Below are 20,251 nucleotides of genomic sequence, written 5' to 3' on the forward strand. Positions count from 1 at the left end.
GTGCAGTGGCACGATCTCGGCTCACTGCAAGCTCCACTTCCGGGTTCATGCCATTCTCCTGCCTCAGCTTGGGTCAGTAGCTGGGACCACAGGCGCCCACCACCACGCCCAGCTAATTTTTTGTATTTTCAGTGGAGATAGGGTTTCACCGTGTTAGCCAGGATGGTCTCAATCTCCTGACCTTGTGATCCACCCGCCTCGGCCTCCCAAAGTGCTGGGATTACAGGTGTGAGCCACCACGCCCGGCCAGCAGTCACTATCTTAATACAATGTGTCACTATTTTATTACCTGCTGAGAAACAGATTAACTTCCTTTATTTAATACTGATAAACAGAAAGCCTTTTTCAAGAAAAAAAAAAAAAAAAAGATAGCTTACATTTACAAAAGTGATTTATGCTAATATCTGCCATTAACAAAGACAAATACTGAAATCCACACAAAATCAGAATTAACTTCTACAACTAAAAAAAAAAATTATAGGGTAATAAAACTAGGAAAAGCTGTATATAAAAAGAAAAAAAGACAAGTCCCTATGCAGCTAATTACAAGATAATATTGTAAATACATTCAAAAAATTTTCCAAATATTCTGCAACCTCATCTAGAAACTGATACATGTTGAGATTCTTGATCTATACCAAACTATAATGTTAAAGGAAATCATGAAAACTGAAGTATATATTTGATGCATTAGAAACTATCATTTGAACACTATTTAAATAGCTTAATAAGGTCCAATTTCAAGTTGAAGTCTGTAAATGGAGATTAGTTTGGATTATATGACACAGGAGACAATAAAACATGTTCTCAAATACATTTTCTGGAAACAAAACCTCAGCAAACGAGAAGTTTCATACTGTGCATGGGAATAACTAAAACCTTTATTAGATATGATTTTCCATTAACAATAATGTGAAAATTAGAATTATGAATTCAAAAAGCAGTGAAGTCTGAAAATTTAAAAAGTAGACTAGGTATTAGGGGATTAAAGGTAAAGGAAGACGAGAATGTTTCTTTAATACTATTCATTATTTCCCCTCTGTACACAATGTTGCATATATACAACTACTTCATTTTTATTGACTTTATATAATAGTGAAATCCCTTTAAGCAACCTAGGGTATACAGTTGGTATCCAACTTTCAGGGGGCGGCGGTGGGGGAGTAGAAACACACTTGATTAACAGTTTTCACCCACACATTTTAGACAATTTTTTTCTTTTTTTGCCAAGATTTTAGTAGTAAATTCATAAATATAGGAAATACTTTCACTCCTTCAGTGTTAAAATAGAAAACCAAACAGTGCCAACAGTAATGGCTTAATTATTGGTATACAAGAAAAACACAACACCAATGGGTTTTCTTAATTATGCATTTTAAATATCAATATGTGCATTTGTTTTTACAGTTATAAATTTTTTTATCATCTGTTTTAGACAACAGCTTGTAATAGTTTTGAATCCATTAAGATGTTGCTTTCAATTTGAAATATTCTGTGTATACATGTATATAAAAAAATAACCCAATGTATGACTCATCTGACAGATGTTTAAGATCAATAACGGCTTATTTTTCAACATGCAGTTAGGAAGAGAGGGAAGCAAGCCAACCTCTCTACACTATCTTTTTGCTGGCTTGTTTTTGCAGTGGTATCAATAGTGGTTTTTGGAGGGAACCATGTGCCTTCAGCCTATCTAGTCAAGATCAGATACCACAATCAACAAGAGGGGTAGAAGAGTTGGGGAAGGGGGAGTGGGTAAGTGTTAAATATCAAAATTTTTTCAAGTGCGCATTTTGTACTCTTTCTAGGCACAGGATTAAAAACAGGCCAATGAGGAAAAATTTGTTATAATTAGGAAAAAACTGCAATCAAATCAAGACATAATAGCCGAATTAAGTTATTTTAATAGATTGCATATATAGATGTTTAGCCATACTCTTAGATCAACTCTTTAAGAGAAGAACTTTATATCCAATTTACATGCTCTAGATACCACCTTTCTTATTTTTTACAGTAAGGTCTGGTATTCAAATACCCACTTGTACACTGACAGCTTTAAGAAAAACAGGACACAGAGGGAGTTGTCATTTTTAGCAGCAATGAAATACCATTAACCCTTTTTACATATCGAATTCAAGTCACTATCAGAGGTGAGTGCACCACAAAGTCACCAGGTACAAAATTGCTAGTTCATTTTTAAATTAATAACTTGAAATTACCCCTACCCCCCACCCCATTACATCTTTTTATAAACAGCAAACATTTTGCTATTTTATACATAGGCTAGCAGGCTTGTTTCAATATGAAAGTGCTAATTCATTTACAGATTTTTATAATCAGTTATGTAGTGCTACAATAAATGTCCAATAATCTACATAGGAACAATGATGAATGAAAATGATGAAGACTGAATAAGGCTATCAGATGACCTTATCTTATTTACATATAAAGAATAGATACCCAATGGTGAGGAAGAGACAGAAATTGGACAAATACTCATAGGTGTAAAAATTACATCTACCTTTGAGTTTTATACTGTAAATGAGACATTTTAAATAGTCCTGTAGCCCATGCCTATTTTTTCCTCAGAAAAAGAAAAGCTGCCTTCATGACATCCCCTCTTGTTTCAGATTTCCACAGTGTCACTTTGAAGCTTCAGAGTCAGGATCTTACTTTCTTCAAAAAATACACCCCCTAAGGTACCTCCCAACCCCCCCACCCCCAAAATCCTGCTGATTTCTTTTCCAGTGCCAGGTTGCATGATCAGGTCCCATCTCCTGGGGTTGTTGTTTCTTTTGTCCATCTATTGATCATTAGTTTAGAATAGATAACATGAACCAGTTCTGGAACCACTACTAGGAGGAACACAAGCTCTTCACTACAATCACACAGCAGGAAAGAAAGAGATAACTCAATTCATCCCTGGTGCTGGGCCTCCAAAATTGAAAGAACTTGGCACAACTGGAGCACTGAATTTGTATCCTCCATGCTTCTCAATCATTTTGGATTCTAGAAAACAAAATTTTAATAGGGCATTCAATCATCTACTAACTTGGGGAGAAACTGACAAAACATTAAACAAGCCAGTAGCTTAACCATTGTAAGTGGCCAGGAAGTTCCAAAGTTCATGTTTTCTCCAATGTATAGGGGCAAGGGAGCATGCATTATGTAGAGAATAAAATCTCTTTTATTGTATGCTGTAGACTTCTTAGCCAATTTTCATTTCCCATTGTTAAGAAAAAAATCTTTTTTTTTTTTTTTTTTGAGGCGAAGTCTGGCTCTGTTGCCCAGGCTGGAGTGCAGTGGCACAATCTTGGTTCACTTTAACCTCTACCTCCCAGGTGCAAGCCATCACGCCCAGGTAATTTTTTGTATTTTTAGTAGAGGCAGGGTTTCACCATGTTGGCCAGGTTGATCTAGAACTCCTAACCTCAAGTGAGTGATCCATCCACCTCAGGAGTCAGGAGTTTTCGAGACCAGCCTGGCCAACATAGTAAAACCTCGTCTCTACTAAAAATACAAAAATTAGTTGGGTGTGGTGGTGTGCACCTGTAATCTCAGCTACTCAGAAAGCTGAGGCACGAGAATCACTTGAAATCGGGAGATGGAGGTGGCAGTGAGCTGAGATTGCACCACTGCACTCCAGCCTGGGTGACAGAGTGAACTCTGTCTCAAAAAAAATAAATTAACAAAATAATTTTTTTAATTTATAAAAAAAAACATCTATAGATAATTGTTGTGCATAAACAGTGGTGTATAACCTAAAATGTACTCGTATTTTTGTTTTTATTTTTTTAGAGACAGAGTCTCGCTCTGTCTCCCAGGCTGGAGTGCAGTGGCACGAAGTTGGCTCACTGCAATCTCTGCCTCCCAGGTTCGAGCGATTCTCCTGCCTCAGCTTCCCAAGTAGCTGGGACTACAGGTGCATGCCACCACATTCAGCTAATTTTTGTGTTTTTTAGTAGAGATGGGGTTTCACTATATGTTGGCCAGGCTGGTCTCGAACTCCTGACCTCAAGTGATCCGCCAGCCTCAGCCTCCCAAAGTGCTGGGATTATAGGCATGAGCCACTGCGCCTGGCCTAAAATGTACTTTTAAAAATTTCACACTACACAGAAACATCTGAAGATGAAAAGACATGTCTGGGAGCTATTTAACTTCCTAAGTTTTTACGTTTTTGCAGACGGGGTCTCACTCTGGCACCCAGGCTAGAGTACAGTGGCACAATAATGGCTCACTGTAACCTACACCTCCCAGGTTCAAGTGATCCTCCAGCCTCAGCCTCCCAAGTAGCTGGGACTACAGGCATGCACCACCATGCCTGGCTAATTTTGTTTATTTTTTGTAGAGATGATGATGACTCACTATGTTGCCCAGGCTGAACTTCAACTTCCAAACTCAAGCGACCCTCCTCCCTTGGCCTCCCAAAGTGCTGGTATTACAGGCATGAGCCACCATGCCTGGCCAAGTATTTACTTTTTTTTTTTTTTTTTTTTTTTTTTTTGAGAGGGAGTCTCGCTCTGCCACCCAGGCTGGAGTGCAGTGGCCGGATCTCAGCTCACTGCAAGCTCCGCCTCCCGGGTTTACGCCATTCTCCTGCCTCAGCCTCCCGAGTAGCTGGGACTACAGACGCCCGCCACCATGCCCGGCTAGTTTTTTGTATTTTTTTAGTAGAGACGGGGTTTCACCTAGTTAGCCAGGATGGTCTCGATCTCCTGACCTCGTGATCCGCCCGTCTCGGCCTCCCAAAGTGCTGGGATTACAGGCTTGAGCCACCGCGCCCGGCCAACTTTTTTTTTTTTTTGAGATGGAGTTTCCCTCTTGTTGCCAGGCTGGAGTGCAATGGCGTGATCTCGGCTCACCGCAACCTCCACCTCCCGGGTTCAAGTGATCCTCCTGCCACAGCCTCCCAAGTAGCTGGGATTACAGGCATGTGCCACCATGCCCGGCTAATTTTTTATTTTCAGTAGAGACAGGGTTTCTCCACATTGGCCAGGCTAGTCTTGAACTCTCAACCTCAGGTGATCCACCCACCTCAGCCTCCCAAAGTGCTGGGATTACAGGTTTCAGCCACTGCGCTCGGCTTAGGTGTTTACATTTTTAACAGAATTTTCTATTATCTAACCATCACCATGAGCTAAAGTTATTGCATACTGAAAGTACTTTTTTTTTTTTTTTTGAGACTGAGTTTTGCTCTTGTCACCCAGGCTGGAGTGCAATGGTGTGATCTCAGCTCACTGCAATCTCTGCCTCCTGGATTCAAGGACTTGCCTGCCCCAGCCTCCCAAGTAGCTGGGATTACAAGCATGCGCCACCACGTCTGGCTGCGTTCTCTGGTTTTGTTTTTGTTTTTGTTTTTTTGCAGATGGAGTCTCGCTCTGTTGCCCAGAATGGAGTACAGTGGTGCAATCTCAACTCACTGCAACCTCTGCCTCCTAGGTTCAAGCAATTCTCCTGCCTCAGCCTCCTGAGTAGCTGGGAATATGGGCATGTGCCACCATGCCCAGCGAATTTTTTGTATTTTAGTAGAGACAGAGTTTTGTCATGTTGCCCAGCCTGGTCTCAAACTCCTGAGCTCAGGCAGTCCACCCACCGTGGCCTCCCAAAGTGCTGGAATTACAGGCATGAGCCACCACGCCTGGCCCAACTATACTTAAAAATAAGCAAACTGGGGCTGGGCGTGGTGGCTCACACCTGTAATCTCAGCACTTTGGGAGGCCAAGGCAGGCGGATCACAAGGTCAGGGGATCAGTATCATATAGCTAACACGGCAAAACCCCGTCTCTACTAAAAATACAAAAAATTAGCTGGGTGTAGTGGCGGGTGCCTGTAGTCCCAGCTACTTGGGAGGCTGAGGCAGGAGAATGGCGTGAACCCAGGAGGCGGAGGTTGCAGTGAGCTGACACTGCACTCCAGCCTGGGCGACAGAGCAAAGTGCCATCTTAAAAAAAAAAAAAAAAAAAAAAAAAAAAAAAAAAGGCAAACTGTAGCCAAAGCCAAAATTAAGTTATCAGTTATCCTATATTAAATCCCTTAGATTAAATTCCTATCACCTGTAACAACTATACCTTTTATATCATCTTAAATGATATAAAATTTAAAACCTGTAAAATTTTAAAGCTATAAAAGTCACTAATTAAAGAGAAGTTACGGTTAATTAACATACCATGGGCTGCTCTTCTTTGATCAGCCAGAGTTGCTATGTCCTGTAACTGTTTTCTTTGTTCTTCATTAAGACCGTGAGTCAGTGCCTGATACCACACAGGATTACGATTTTGAATAGCTATCAAAAAACAAAAACAAGGGAAAAACAACATGAATAAGAGAGGTTTGGTAGCTCTGTTCTATTCTACTCCTCCTACTCCATCCCGAGCCAATACTGAAATTCTGATCTATTTTATATTCTCCCAATAATTTTTAAAATTACTGTATTTGTGAAACAATAGATATAGGAATAAAAATTAATTACAGCTTATCTTTATGCCTCCAAAAACTCTAATCATTCTTACGATCCATCTCTCTAGCAAATAAGGATTCAGAGCCTAACTAGTTCTTATATAGTTAAGTAACAAACTAGGGAGACTTCAGGAATAAAGCTAACCCAACCATCTTAAAAGATTCAGAGCTAAAGCAACTTGAAAATCATCAAGACTACTCTGGTACATGGGCCCTGTGTTAGGAACCATCCTTTAGCGAATAATATGTGGTGTTTGTCTACCAAGTACAAGACACAGACACAAGTTAGGCACCTCAATCAGTTCTTGTTGCCATGTAGCTCAGAAACCAGCACTTTGTGCTTCTGCAACCTTGCATCAAAACTGCCTTGTCATGGGCTTAGAAGACTCAAATCCTTGGTTATCAGATAATGTATTATATCAAAGAATATATTCATCAGTTCCCAATGCATAGGAAATGATTTATAACAGCAATAACTCTGAGAGGAAAGGATGTTTCAAATACAGGGGAAATTTAATTTCTTAACGTGGATGGTAAAACATAGATGCTATGCCTTGTTGAAATCCAAGTAAATGATGATAAAAAGCAACTAGAACCTAGTATTCTGAAGCCACATACACTGACACATTACAGGAATAGTGGACTTTTCCTGGAATATTTAACAGTGTATATGGCTCCAGAATCCTACGCATATACAATTCAAAAACCTCAAGGTTAAGTAAGTTGTTTAAAGCTAAAAATTTGATCATGCCAAAGGTGTTAATTTAGTAATAATAGATTATATTAGTTAACATATCATAGAATATAGGAAAAAAAGAATTATAAGATCAGATGCCATAAATGTTAATATACTCTAACAGGTAAGTATAGGTTTGGGCAGGGAAAAAAGATACACACAAATAACAACATACAACAAACAGGTATACATGTAAGAGTGGTTGCTTCTGAGGAAAGCTGGGAGACTGGGAATCAGAAGTAGCAAAGAGGCACTGTCACTGTATACTTTTTTGAACTACATTATTTTCCTATAATCTTTCAAAATTACAATCTAAATGTAAAATAACAGGATGAATAAAGAATGCTCAGAAACTATGGCAACCTTAGAAATAATTTTGGTTACTTTGCCTTACAAGCCTTTTCTAGTCTGGGTTTGACATCCTCCAAACTCTTCCTTTAAAGGGCAGAAAATACAACAGATTTGTTCAGTGAAATGGATCCACATGTAATAAGTTGACTAACTTTGAAAGATAGCTTTAAATATCTGATACTCATCAACAGGGTTATCTTCATCATCAATGATTGTGGAATAGCCTTCCAGAGCAGTCTCTTCAGCATCATCTTCTTCCCAATCTTCATCATCTCCATCCTCACCAGCCTGCTTAGCCAGAATCTCCAAATATTCTTGCCCATCTTCATCAATATCATCTTCATCACTCCCCAGTTCCTCTGCCAAGTCATAATATAAGTACTTTCATAACAATGAGATCTTTTGTTACTCAGCAAATTGACAATCATCTCAATCACTGTCAGTAAATTACAAGTCACAACTGACAAGAGAAAGCTCCAGGAATTGGGGTTTAAATACATGTTCAACAATGAACAGAAATGAAAATTCCCATAGTAGTCCAAGAAAACCAACCTTGATTTAATGTATTCTTGATACTAGACATCTGAAAAAGGACTGCATATTATGAACACACTACTGTTACACCCACCAAACCTTTTATAAGATGTTTTTAAAAGGCTTAGTAAATGATAAAAGACAAAAATGGCAATAGCTTATGTTGAAACCCTTACAATAATTTATCTTAATATTTTATCAATTTATACACTGATAGTGTACCATCTTATAGATAAAATGTATTTATCAACATTTAATTAACATAGAGTGATAATCTCTCTCTTAAAACATACTCGTAAAATAGGTATGCTTAGGTTTTAGAATTAATATACGATAGGATGGATGTCTCCAATAAATTTAGTCAACATTAAGACCATAAATCCTTAGTAGCTTAAAAATAAAATGAAAACCCCATAAATCCTGTAATAGTAAATATAATGATGTGTGTACCTTTGTTAATACTGTTAATTCAGTGCCATCTGCTAAGCCCTATGTTAAGTGTCAAGGATTCCCTCATGTAATCCCCACAACTTTTTTTAAGAAATGGGGTTTCAGCCGGGCGCGGTGGCTCAAACCTGTAATCCCAGCACTTTGGGAGGCTGAAGCAGGTGGATCACCAGGTCAGGAGATCGAGACCATCCTAGCTAACATGGTGAAACCCCATCTCTACTAAAAATACAAAAAACTAGCCAGGCAAGGTGGCGGGCGCCTGTAGTCCCAGCTACTCAGGAGGCTGAGGCAGGAGAATGGCATAAACCCTGGAGGCGGAGCTTGCAGTGAGCTGAGATCCGGCCACTGCACTCCAGCCTGGGCAACAGAGCAAGACTCCATCTCAAAAAAAAAAAAAAAAGAAATGGGGTTTCACGGCAGGGTGCAGTGGCTCACGCCTATAATCCCAGCACTTTGGGAGGCCCAGGAGGGTGAATCATCTGAGGCCAGGAGTTCGAGACCAGCCTGGGCAACATAGTGAAATCCCGTCTCTACTAAAAATACAAAAATAAGACTGGCATGGCGGCACGCACCTATAATCCCAGGTATTTGGGGGGCTGAGGCAGGAGAATCGCTTGAACCCAGGAGGCAGAGGTTGCAGTGAGCCAAGATCGTGCCATTGCACTCCAGCCTGGGCAACAGGAGCAAAACTCTGTCTCAAAAACAAAACAAAACAAAACAAAAAGAAATGGGGTTTCACTATGTTGCCCAGGCTGGAATCAAACTCCTGGGCTCAAGCAAATCTGATACCTCAGAGTCCCAAGTAGCTGGGACTACAGACTCATGCCACCTTACAAAAACTTACAAAAAAGGCTCATGTCACTTTATAAAAAAGGGAGCTATAATCTCTCCCTCTTAAGTGGACTCAGCACTTTTGTGAGAACTCTATTATTATATACAGAATTATTTGGCTTTGTAATACTTTCCCACAGTCGGGTAGAAAACTTTTGAAGAACCACATGACATCTCATTCATCTTTGTATCTACAGTGCTGAGAATGTATAAAATTAACAAATCTTTGTGGATTGCATACTATAATGATTTGAACTGCTCTACATGTTGGTGATACAGCTGAAGTTCCTGATTACATCACTCTAGTTAGAAGATAGGAAGTCTTTTCTGTGAATGAAAGCATTTGGGTATGATCCCACATACATACTTGGGAGAAGGGCTAGTGATGTTTCTTTTTTTCTTTTTCTTCTTTTTTTTTTTTTTAAAATCTGAGACAGAGTCTCGCTCTGTTGCCCAGGCTGGAGTGCAGTGATGCATGCAATCTTGACTCACTGCAACCTCTGCCTCATGGGTTCAAGTGATTCTCCTGCCTCAGCCTCCCAAGTAGCTGGGACTACAAGTGCCCACCACTACACCCAGCTAATTTTTGTATTTTTAGTAGAGGCGGGGTTTCACCATACTGGCCAGGCTGGTCTCGAACTCCTGACCTTGTAATCCACCTGCCTTGGCCTCCCAAATTGCTGGGATTACAGGCATGAGCCACTGCGCCTGGCCCAGTCCGGTTATATTTCTGAGTAGATACGTTTCGTCTTCTTCCACTGAAAATCCCTTACCGGTTTCATCATCATCTTCAGCTTCATCATCATCATCACTGTCATTCTCGTGTTCTGCATGGCAGGCATATGCTCTTTTCAATCCATTAAATAAAAGGATAAAAGCTGGCAAAATCTGTCCAGAAACCTGATTTAAAACCTGAGGTATCTGTTCCATATCAATAAGAGCACAGAGTCCGAGAACACACATCTTTCTGTCATGAAGCCTTAAAAAAAAAAAAAAAAGAAAAAATTCTGTTTTCTTTTCTTAAATAAGCAGAGTTCCTCGCAAAGCAAATGTAGTAAAATTGCAATATGTGTCACTTACCCCAAGAAACAGTCAACATCATTAAGCCACTGTGTAATAAAATGATTTGTAACTGGTTCAACATTATTAGGGAAACGAAGATTTTCTAAGGTATTGAGTAGTAGGTGTGGATTATAATACAAAGCTGCAATTGCAACTTGCAGACACATAGTTCGAAGTTCACTTGTCTTAACCTCTCTTGTCAGTCTTTCTAAGGCTGCTTCCACGAATAAGGGAATGCACTACAAAAAAAGATAGCAAGATATTCTAAGACTATAATTAATAGCATGCAAACTATTCTAAAAATATTAACTTCTTTGTTGCCTCAATTAACCCTATTGTAGCATTACATGACCAATATTTATTGCTGAGGCACTGTACTGAGAAATCTAATTTTAGAGAAAGCCTAGTAGTCTTCATGGAGCTATTAAAAGCTCACGACGGGCCGAGCGCCTGTAATCCCACTACTTTGGGAGGCTAAGGCGGGCGGATCACAAGGTCAGGAGATGGAGACCATCCTGGCTAATATGGTGAAACCCCATCTCTACTGAAAATACAAAAAATTAGTTGGGCGCGGTGGTGGGCGACTGTAGTCCCGGCTACTTGGGAGGCTGAGGAAGGAGAATGCGTGAACCTGGGGAGTGGAGCTTGCAGTGAGCCAAGATCATGCTACTGCACTCCAGCCTGGGCGACAGAGAGAGAATCCATCTCAAAAAATATATATAAAATAAATAAATAAATTTTAAAAAGCTCACGACAATATCAATCATGCCTTCACAATGTTCCTATTAAAACTGACCATGGGCTGCGTGATGTGGCTCACGCCTGTAATCCCAGCACTTTGGGAGTCTGGGACAGGCAGAACACTTGAGGTCAGGAGTTTGAGACTAGCCTGGTCAAAATGGCGAAACCCCATCTCTACTAAAAATATAAAAAATTAGCCAGGCATGGTGGCAGGCGCCTGTAATCCCCAGCTACTCTGAAGGCTGAGGCAGAGAACTGCTTGAACCCGGAGGCAGAGGTTGCAGTGAGCTGAGATTGCGCCACTGCACTCCAGCCTGGGCGACACAGCGAGAGGTCTCAAAAAAAAAAAAAAAAAAAAACTGACCATGGAAATTTAATTACTAAAGCTATCCAAAAAATCTTAAGCCAAAATTTATCTTTCATGATAACAAAGTAGCCATAAAACTTAGTCCAATTCCTATGTATTAAACATATGATCATTGTTATATATTAAATTTTAAACTAAAAATATTGTCTAGATGTCTCAATAAACAAAAACATACAGAATATGCAACAAACGCCAAAAAATGAAGAAAGTGAAAGGAAAAGATTACCCCTCTGAACTACAAATCATTATTAGCCTCACTGACCTGGTCAATGCCACGCCCTTTGCACTGCAGAATGATGACCTCTAACAATTTTGCTGCATGACACTCTGCATCTTCTCCTGCAACTCCTGTAAGAACCTGATCAACACAGAATATAAACTGCAGTAAGGCTTTATCCTTTAAATCAGATATCTAAATCAAGGAAACAATTTCCTACCCTGTGTACAGGCTCTGAGTATTACCTGAAGTATCCTAATTAATACGAATAACTGCAATGTTCATTGCACAGATGAAAGTCTAAAGGATCTGGATAGCTGTGAGGATCTGGAGCTGTCTGCCTCCTATCTTTCATAGTCTAGCCCTCTGGCCCTTTGTTTTTGTGATCAAAGTACCTATCCTGTAGTGCCATTCCTGATTACGGCAAGTTGACAACCACTAACTTCTCATACACAGGTGGTAGCTAAAACACCTAACCTTTCTCCTGTAAAGAATTACTTTCGCCGGGCGCGGTGGCTCAAGCCTGTAATCCCAGCACTTTGGGAGGCCGAGACGGGCGGATCACGAGGTCAGGAGATCGAGACCATCCTGGCTAACACGGCGAAACCCCGTCTCTACTAAAAAATACAAAAAAAAACTAGCCGGGCGAAGTGGCGGGCGCCTGTGGTCCCAGCTACTCGGGAGGCTGAGGCAGGAGAATGGCGTGAACCCGGGAGGCGGAGCTTGCAGTGAGCTGAGATCCGGCCACCGCACTCCAGCCTGGGCGACAGAGCCAGACTCAGTCTCAAAAAAAAAAAAAAAAAAAAAAAAAAAAAGAATTACTTTCTAGGAGTAGTTTCTAGGAAACTCTTTTCTCTTTGAAAAAGAAAACAACAATAACAATAACAAAAAAAAAACAGTAGGGGAGGAGGAATGGAGGGAGGAAGAGGCAGCCTTTTGAGGGCAAATGTGGCCCTACGAACTCCAGATAAGAAACAAACATGGACTTAAAAGCTAGTGAAAACTAGATGACTATAAATATTATGAATAAGTGTTCAGGCATAGAAATGTAGATAGTATAGGTATATCTCTATTCCCAGAATATTAATATTAATAATATAATTGGCAGTAAACAATGACTAACATAACTAGATGATTATGTGTGACTTCGTGTTCAGAAGGGAAAGAGATGAGTGAAAGAAATCTAGAAACTTCATGGAGAAAATCATTTTCTAACGACCTACAACAGACATTGCTAGAAATTAAAATACTACCAATTACACTGACTTTGATGCTGATGGACTGCAGTTTCTTTCTTTCCCCAACCAGACTGAAGGGGGACATTCATTCCCTATTGCTTGCTGTAAACCTACAGCTGCTAACCTTTTCCTTTGTAAAACATCTCTATCCATTCCTAATCCTTTCAAAAATCTCTCAAATTCTTGACTCTTTCCTTCTTTTGATTCCATAAGACTATGTTAGTTAAACTCCGGGCACTCTAAAATTCAAAAACAAATTCCAAGTGTCAGAGGGCACACAAAAGACATATATTTATCAAAGCTGTGGCATCTAGGGACCAATGACTTTTAACTTTTAAAGCCCTTAATTCTGTCAGATCTATGTTTACATGTTTATTACTACAATGTGGTATCACATGAGTCCTCACAATTTCATACATTTTATAGCAGAAGCCTCATGAAATCTGATATATAAAAATGACCTACCTTTTTGCACATACTGTATATCATTTCAAGATACTTGGTGTCAGACAGAAGTGTGTCTGTATCAACTGTTACATAATTATGAAGGAGGGGCATCATATCTGTATTAATGAAAAACATCAGTTATACATCTTTAGTAACACAAATGCTTTATCTTTGTTTTTGAAAAATTTCCTTAGAAAAAGGCAAATCTATGAGATCATTTTGTCTCTAACATTCACCTTTTTTTGGGGGGGGGGGGTGGACACTCTCACTCTGTTGCCCAGGATAGAGTGCAGTGGTGTGATTAAAACTCACTGTAACCCCAAACCCTGGACTCAGGTGATCCTCCCACCTTAGCCTCCCAGGTAGCTAGGACTACAGGCACACTCCATCTCGCCTGATAAATTGAAAAGCGTTTTTAGAGACAGGGTCTAATAGCCCAGGCTGGTTAAGAACTTCTGGAATGAAGTGCTTTCCTGCCTTCCCAAAGTGCTGGGATTACAGGCGTAATCCACTAAGCCTGGGCTTAACATTCAGTTTTAATTAAAATATATTCATTTATACTTAAATGCAGAAATGATCCTATTATGAAAGTGATTTTCTTTGTACTTAGTTAAACATAAAAATTATAGACACATTTTTACATTTATTTGGAGAAGATTATGAGGGGGTATGTGGATATGTATGTGTATTAACAAAGAATAAACCTATAATAACTAAATTATATAGCAGAAATCAATACCATGCGTCACCACTGAGCATTAACTTCTATTGATAACTCTTCCGAACAGTGAAGCAGTCTGAACACTCAAAAGTGTACGTTCAGGCTAGGCACAGTGGCTCAAGCTTTTAATCCCAGCACTTCGGGAGGCTGAGGCAGGAGGATCACCTCAGGTCGGGAGTTTGAGATCAGCCTGACCAATATGGAGAAACTCCGTCTCTACTAAAAATACAAAATTAGCCGGGCATGGTGGTACATGCCTGTAATCCCAGCTACTTGGAAGCTGAGGCAGGAGAATCACTTGAACCCAGGAGGCATAGGTTGCAGTGAGCCGAGATTGCGCCATTGCACTCCAGCCTTGGCAACAAGAGCGAAACACCATCTCAAAAAAAAAAAAAAAGTGTACGTTCAAATGATAAGCTACAAATAAATCAAAGCAGGGAAACCCCTCAGTATTTCCATGCTGATTTGACTCACCTGTAAAGTAATCAAAGCCATCTTGCTGAAAGACTTCAAATACAAGGGGTAGTAGCTGCCACATCTGTGGAGACACTTGTTGACATGTCAAACTGTGCGCTAAAGAGAAGATCTCCTCATAGAATTCTAAAAGAGAATACTAAGTCATTAGGCAAATGCTTGCTCATGTGAAACAGCACTAAATTCTTAGCACAATCAGAGGTATAATACCTAAGACATGCTGTTGTAAAACAGTACCAATGACCTGCAAGCAGATTCCCTCAAGCTGTTGGGTTATCTAAAAGAGAAGAAAAAAAAAATCATATGCAGTTACAGCCCACTAAATGGCTTAGTAAGATAACGTATACTATAATTCAGTACACTTAAATGTAAAGTCAATATTGTGAAAAAATTAAGTCTTTGTTTTTTTTTTTTGAGACGGAGTCTCGCTCTGTCACCCAGGCTGGAGTGCAGTGGCCGGATCTCAGCTCACTGCAAGCTCCGCCTCCCGGGTTTACGCCATTCTCCTGCCTCAGCCTCCCGAGTAGCTGGGACTACAGGCGCCTGCCACCTCGCCCGGCTAAGTTTTTGTATTTTTAGTAGAGACGGGGTTTCACTGTGTTAGCCAGGATGGTCTCGATCTCCTGACCTCGTGATCCGCCCGTCTCGGCCTCCCAAAGTGCTGGGATTACAGGCTTGAGCCACCGCGCCCGGCCCAAGTCTTTGTTTTAAAATGACTTACACATTATGAAATTGTGATCTCAGATAAAAATGGAATGAAATACCATTACATTGAGAAAAACACAAGGAATGGCCAGCTTAAATTTACCTAAAAAGGAAAAAACAACATTCTCGAAAAATGCAAACAACTATGAAAATAAAGGAGTTGGCCGGGTGCGGTGGCTTAAGCCTGTAATCCCAGCAGTTTGGGAAGCCAAGGCAGGTGAATCACCTGAGGTCAGGAGTTTGTGACCAGCCTGGCCAGCATGGTGAAACCTCATCTCTACTAAAAATACAAAAAATTAGCCAGGCATGGTGGTGGGTGCCTATAATCCCAGCTACTTGGGAGGCTTAGGTAGGAGAATCTCTTGAACCCGGGAGGCAGAGGTTGTAGTGAGTCGAGTGCCATTGCACTCCATCCTGGGCAACAAGAGCAAAACTCCATCTCAAAAAAAAAAAAAAAAAAAGGAAGGAGTTACCACCATTCTGAAGATAGCACATCTGTTATGTGCACATAGAGATTAATCAAGCTCAATGTATGAAAAGTCACTGTCAATGACTTACAGAGAAATTATCTGAAGGCAGGCATTATTGCTATGAATCTCAATAATTCTTAAGTCACCTTAGTTTTTCAAAGTGTATTAGATATAGTGAACCATGGAATCTGAACTCAGCCCCCAACTCAAGACTGACAGAAAATACAAATTCCTCTATAATTGTCAATATAGTCCTAAATTAGACCCCAAATCCCCGAGGGCCATAAGAATGTTAAGGGGAGGAAGGGTAAAATAATACCCACTAATCAGATATAAAAGCAAGACATCCATTTCAGATACACAGAATTTAATACATTTACAACTCCTTAAATAGAATTAACAATTCATCTGTTAAAACATAAAGCACATATAGGATTGGTCATGGCTTCTGCTTATATCCAATTATAATGCAGAATACAAAAACAGTTTACGTGGCTGGTGTGGTGGCTCATGCCTGTAATCTCTGCACTTTGGGAGGCCAAGAGAGGTGGATCACTTGAGGCCGCGAGTTCCAGACCTGCCTGCCAAAATGGTAAAACCCTGTCTCTACTAAAAACAGAAAAATTAGCTGGGCGTGGTGGTGCATGCCTGTAGTCCCAGTTACTCAGGAGGCTAAGGCAGGAGAATCACTTGAACCTGGGAGGCAGAGATTGCAGTGAGCCAAGATGGTGCCACTGTACTCCTACCTAGGCAACAAAGGGAGACTCCGTCTCAAAAAAACAAGCTTAGTGAAAAACCTCATGCTGTAAAAGGCAATGTGCAGATAATCTGAAAACATGTTATTTATGGATAAAAGATATATTACATTACAAGCATCTGCACTGCAATTATAAACACCAAATTCATGACTGTTACTTCTATAGGAAGAAAGGAAGCAGGGAAAAGGGGTTAGGAAGTGGTCCCCTGAGGGCTTTCAACTGCATCAATCTGAAATTGTTTTTCTCTTCTCTTTTCTCCTTCCTTTCCCTTTCTCTTCCTTTGTTTCTTTTCTGACGTAGTGTCTCGCTCTGTTGCCCAGGCTGGAGTGCAGTGGCGTGATCTTGGCTCGCTGCAGCCTCTGCCTCTCAGGTTCAAGTGATTCTCCTGCCTCAGCCTGCCAAGTAGTTGGGATTACAGGTGCCTGCCACCACACCCAGCTAATTTTTTGTATTTTTAGTAGAGACAAGGGTTTCACCATGTTGGCCAGGCTGTTCTCAAACTCCTGACCTCAGGTGATCTGCCCACCTCGGCCTCTCAAAGTGATGGGATTACAGGCATGAGCCACTGCGCCCGGCCGCCCAATAATGGATTTTTAAAAAAATGGAATTATTTAAAACATACAGAAAAGAGTAAATAAGAAGAAAACTATAACCAAAACTTCTTAATCACCTAAACTTTATTTTATTACATTTTTAACACTTAAAATATTTCCTTTATGTTAAGAAAAACAATTTCAGGGCCAGGTGCAGCGACCATTGCAATCCAGCCTGGGCAACAGAGCAAGACTCTGTCTCCAAAAAAAAAAAAAAAAAAAAAATCCATTATTACAATTCTTACTTTTCCAAAAGACAACTGGAAAAGAAGAAAACTAGGAAGATGGTAGTAATGGTTGAATAACAACATGAATATACTTAAAAATGGTTAGGACTGTAAATTTTATGCTATGCGTATGTCACCAAAATTTTTCAAAGAAAAAGAAAACTAAGAAAAATATTTTTTTTTCCTGGGAACCACCATATTTCCGGATCTGAGAAACCATGAGGAGCCAAAATCCTGAGCCCTAAGATGGCAAAACAAATACTTGCTTCCTGTTCCTTCTACTAATACTTTAGAACTTAAAATATAATGTACCAATCTTATCTTTAAAAGGGAAAATGGCAAAAACACGGTACATGAGATGCCAGAGAGATATCAGAGCCCTCTAAAAAGCATAAAATGGCTTGAAAAACTGCAACACTGGATCATCTTCTTACCTCTTTATGATCTTCAACTACACTAAGAAGTGTATCAATTGTATTCAGAATTCCCATAGCAGTAACTGCTTTGTCATCACTACCTTCTTCATCTGGCCCCGTCTGGATTACTTGGTTAAATGTCATTGCCTAGATTCAAGAGAATATAACTCAAGTTTGTCACTGAGGCATTATAAACATGTTTTTGTCTAAGACTTTTAATTATTAGAACGTTCTCATTGGGATACCACAACAAATCAATGTCTCCAAATTGATTAATGATCATAAAGAGCTTAAGCTCTATAATCAAATAGTCTACTCATTGGTTGACCTTAAACAAGCTACTTGACTTCTCTTGACCTTTTCTGCATGCCACTTTGGGGATTTCATAGACACCGTATGAGGACTAAATGAGGCAAGGTATAAAAGGTACTTAATATTATGAATAGTTGTCATTAATATTACTGGTTACGACTTGACAATGTCCAAATAAAAGCATATTTAATCATCAAGGGGGTCACTGATTTATCTTCTGTAAAATTCAATCGATTATTTTGAGCATTCCAGGCCACTACACAGATAGTCATGCTGCAGCCTGAGGTAGTAGTTAAGAACAAGTACTGTGAAGGCCCATCTATAAATCCTAACACCACCCTGCCTAGCTTAGGCAATTAACCATTTTATACCTCACATTTTCTCTGTAAAACAGGAATAATTCTGAAACACAATTGTGTTAGAATTAAATAACTTAAGTGTCTCTCAAGGGCTTTATGTGCTACACAGTAATGTCGGTGAAGTATCTGCTATAAAGCAAGGGTCCCCAATCTCCAGGCTGTGGAGTGGTACCAGTCCATGGCCTGTTAGGACCAGTAGATAAGTGGTGGGTGACTGAGCATTATTCCCGGAAATTCTCATAGGAGTGCAAACCCTGTGAAATGTGCATTCAAGGATCTAGGTTGCACACTCCTTATGAGAAACCATTGCCTGCCTGATGATAAGAGGTGGAACAGTTTCATCCCAAAGCCATCTCCCCCAGACCATCTGTGGAAAAATTATCTTCCACGAAACCAATCCCAAGTGCCAAGAATGTTGGCTGCTATAAGGTAAGGCAAGTCACTTGTGACATAACCTGGAACATACTGAGAGCTACATTAAAATGCTTGCAAAAATGATAGGTTCAAACAACATACCAAATGTTGTGTCATTTCTACTGCAATAGGAGTAACTTCTTCACTATATTCACAGATCATTTTCTGAATTACATTGGTAAGGTCATCATTTTCTGTTTCTCTTATAATATGAAGAAGAGCCTGCATTACAGGTCTGATGAATGGCGTGATATATTCTTTAGCTGTAAGAGAAAGAGTAAAAAACTTGCATAAAACACCTAAAACTTAGGCCGGGCACGGTGGCTCAAGCCTGTAATCCCAGCACTTTGGGAGGCCGAGACGGGCGGATCAGGAGGTCAGGAGATCAAGACCATCCTGGCTAACACGGTGAAACCCCGTCTCTACTAAAAAATACAAAAAACTAGCCGGGCGAGGTGGCGGGCGCCTGTAGTCCCAGCTACTCGGGAGGCTGAGGCAGGAGAATGGCATAAACCTGGGAGGCGGAGCTTGCAGTGAGCTGAGATCCGGCCACTGCACTCCAGCCTGGGCGACAGAGCGAGACTCCGTCTCAAACAAACAAAAAAACACCTAAAACTTCTTAAAACCTGGTATAACAAATATCAATGAGTTTTTTTAAAAAGTACTTTCTCATAAAAAGCAAGTATGCCAAGTTTCTAGGATTATGGCTTTTTACAATTACTACATATATAGTTATATACATATAGTAACGATATATAAAACATATATAACTATATATTATATGTAACTATATATATATTTTGTGTGTGTGTGTGTGTGTATATATATTTTTTTTTATAAGAGGCAGGGTTTTGCTCTGTTGCCCAGGCTGGAGGACAGTGGCAATCACAGCACACTGCAGCCTCAAACTGCTGGGCTTGAGTGATCCTGCTGCCTCAGATTCCCAAGTAGCTGGCACTACAGGTACATGCCACTATGTTCAGTTAATTTTTTTTAAATTTTTTTGTAGAGATGTTACCCAGGCTGGTCTTGAACACCTGGCTTCAAGCGCTCTTCCCACCTAAGCCTACCAAAGTGCTAAGATTACAGGTGTGACCCACCGCACCTGGCCAACATTCACTTTTCTTGACATACACAAATCCTTTACCTTTTTCTTGATTGCTGATCAACACTTGAAGAGCAATGGCAGCTTCCACTTTCACAGGCATTTCTCTATCATCAATCAGACATCTTCTTGTTAGCTCTAAGGCCGTTTGAAGGTTCTGATCACTTTTGAACTTCACTTCACAAAAATAGTGAAGTACCCAGCAAGCCTTTTGTAAAAACACAGTGAGTTAGTGTACCCAGCAAGCCTTTTGTAAAAACACAGTGA

The 20,251-nt window shown here is 40.1% G+C and overlaps 1 protein-coding gene across 1 annotated transcript in view; it reads right to left on the reverse strand.

The window, feature by feature from the left end:
* Nucleotides 1–861: 861 nt before the first annotated feature.
* The window catches only part of IPO7 (importin 7), a 65,786-nt gene continuing 46,396 nt past the window's right edge, over nucleotides 862–20,251 (reverse strand). The window contains exons 14-25 of the mRNA XM_025356191.1: nucleotides 20,027–20,192; nucleotides 18,982–19,142; nucleotides 17,813–17,941; nucleotides 14,836–14,902; nucleotides 14,626–14,751; nucleotides 13,449–13,546; nucleotides 11,791–11,886; nucleotides 10,439–10,659; nucleotides 10,132–10,337; nucleotides 7,696–7,902; nucleotides 6,167–6,283; nucleotides 862–3,009 (exon numbers count right to left, since the gene is read on the reverse strand). Of these exons, the coding sequence (XP_025211976.1) occupies nucleotides 2,912–3,009; nucleotides 6,167–6,283; nucleotides 7,696–7,902; nucleotides 10,132–10,337; nucleotides 10,439–10,659; nucleotides 11,791–11,886; nucleotides 13,449–13,546; nucleotides 14,626–14,751; nucleotides 14,836–14,902; nucleotides 17,813–17,941; nucleotides 18,982–19,142; nucleotides 20,027–20,192 (1,692 nt within the window). The 3' untranslated portion in view covers nucleotides 862–2,911. The remainder of the gene's footprint in view (nucleotides 3,010–6,166; nucleotides 6,284–7,695; nucleotides 7,903–10,131; nucleotides 10,338–10,438; nucleotides 10,660–11,790; nucleotides 11,887–13,448; nucleotides 13,547–14,625; nucleotides 14,752–14,835; nucleotides 14,903–17,812; nucleotides 17,942–18,981; nucleotides 19,143–20,026; nucleotides 20,193–20,251) is intronic.

This window comes from Theropithecus gelada, chromosome 14, assembly GCF_003255815.1.
Source record: "Theropithecus gelada isolate Dixy chromosome 14, Tgel_1.0, whole genome shotgun sequence".
Taxonomy (NCBI): Eukaryota; Metazoa; Chordata; class Mammalia; order Primates; family Cercopithecidae; genus Theropithecus; species Theropithecus gelada.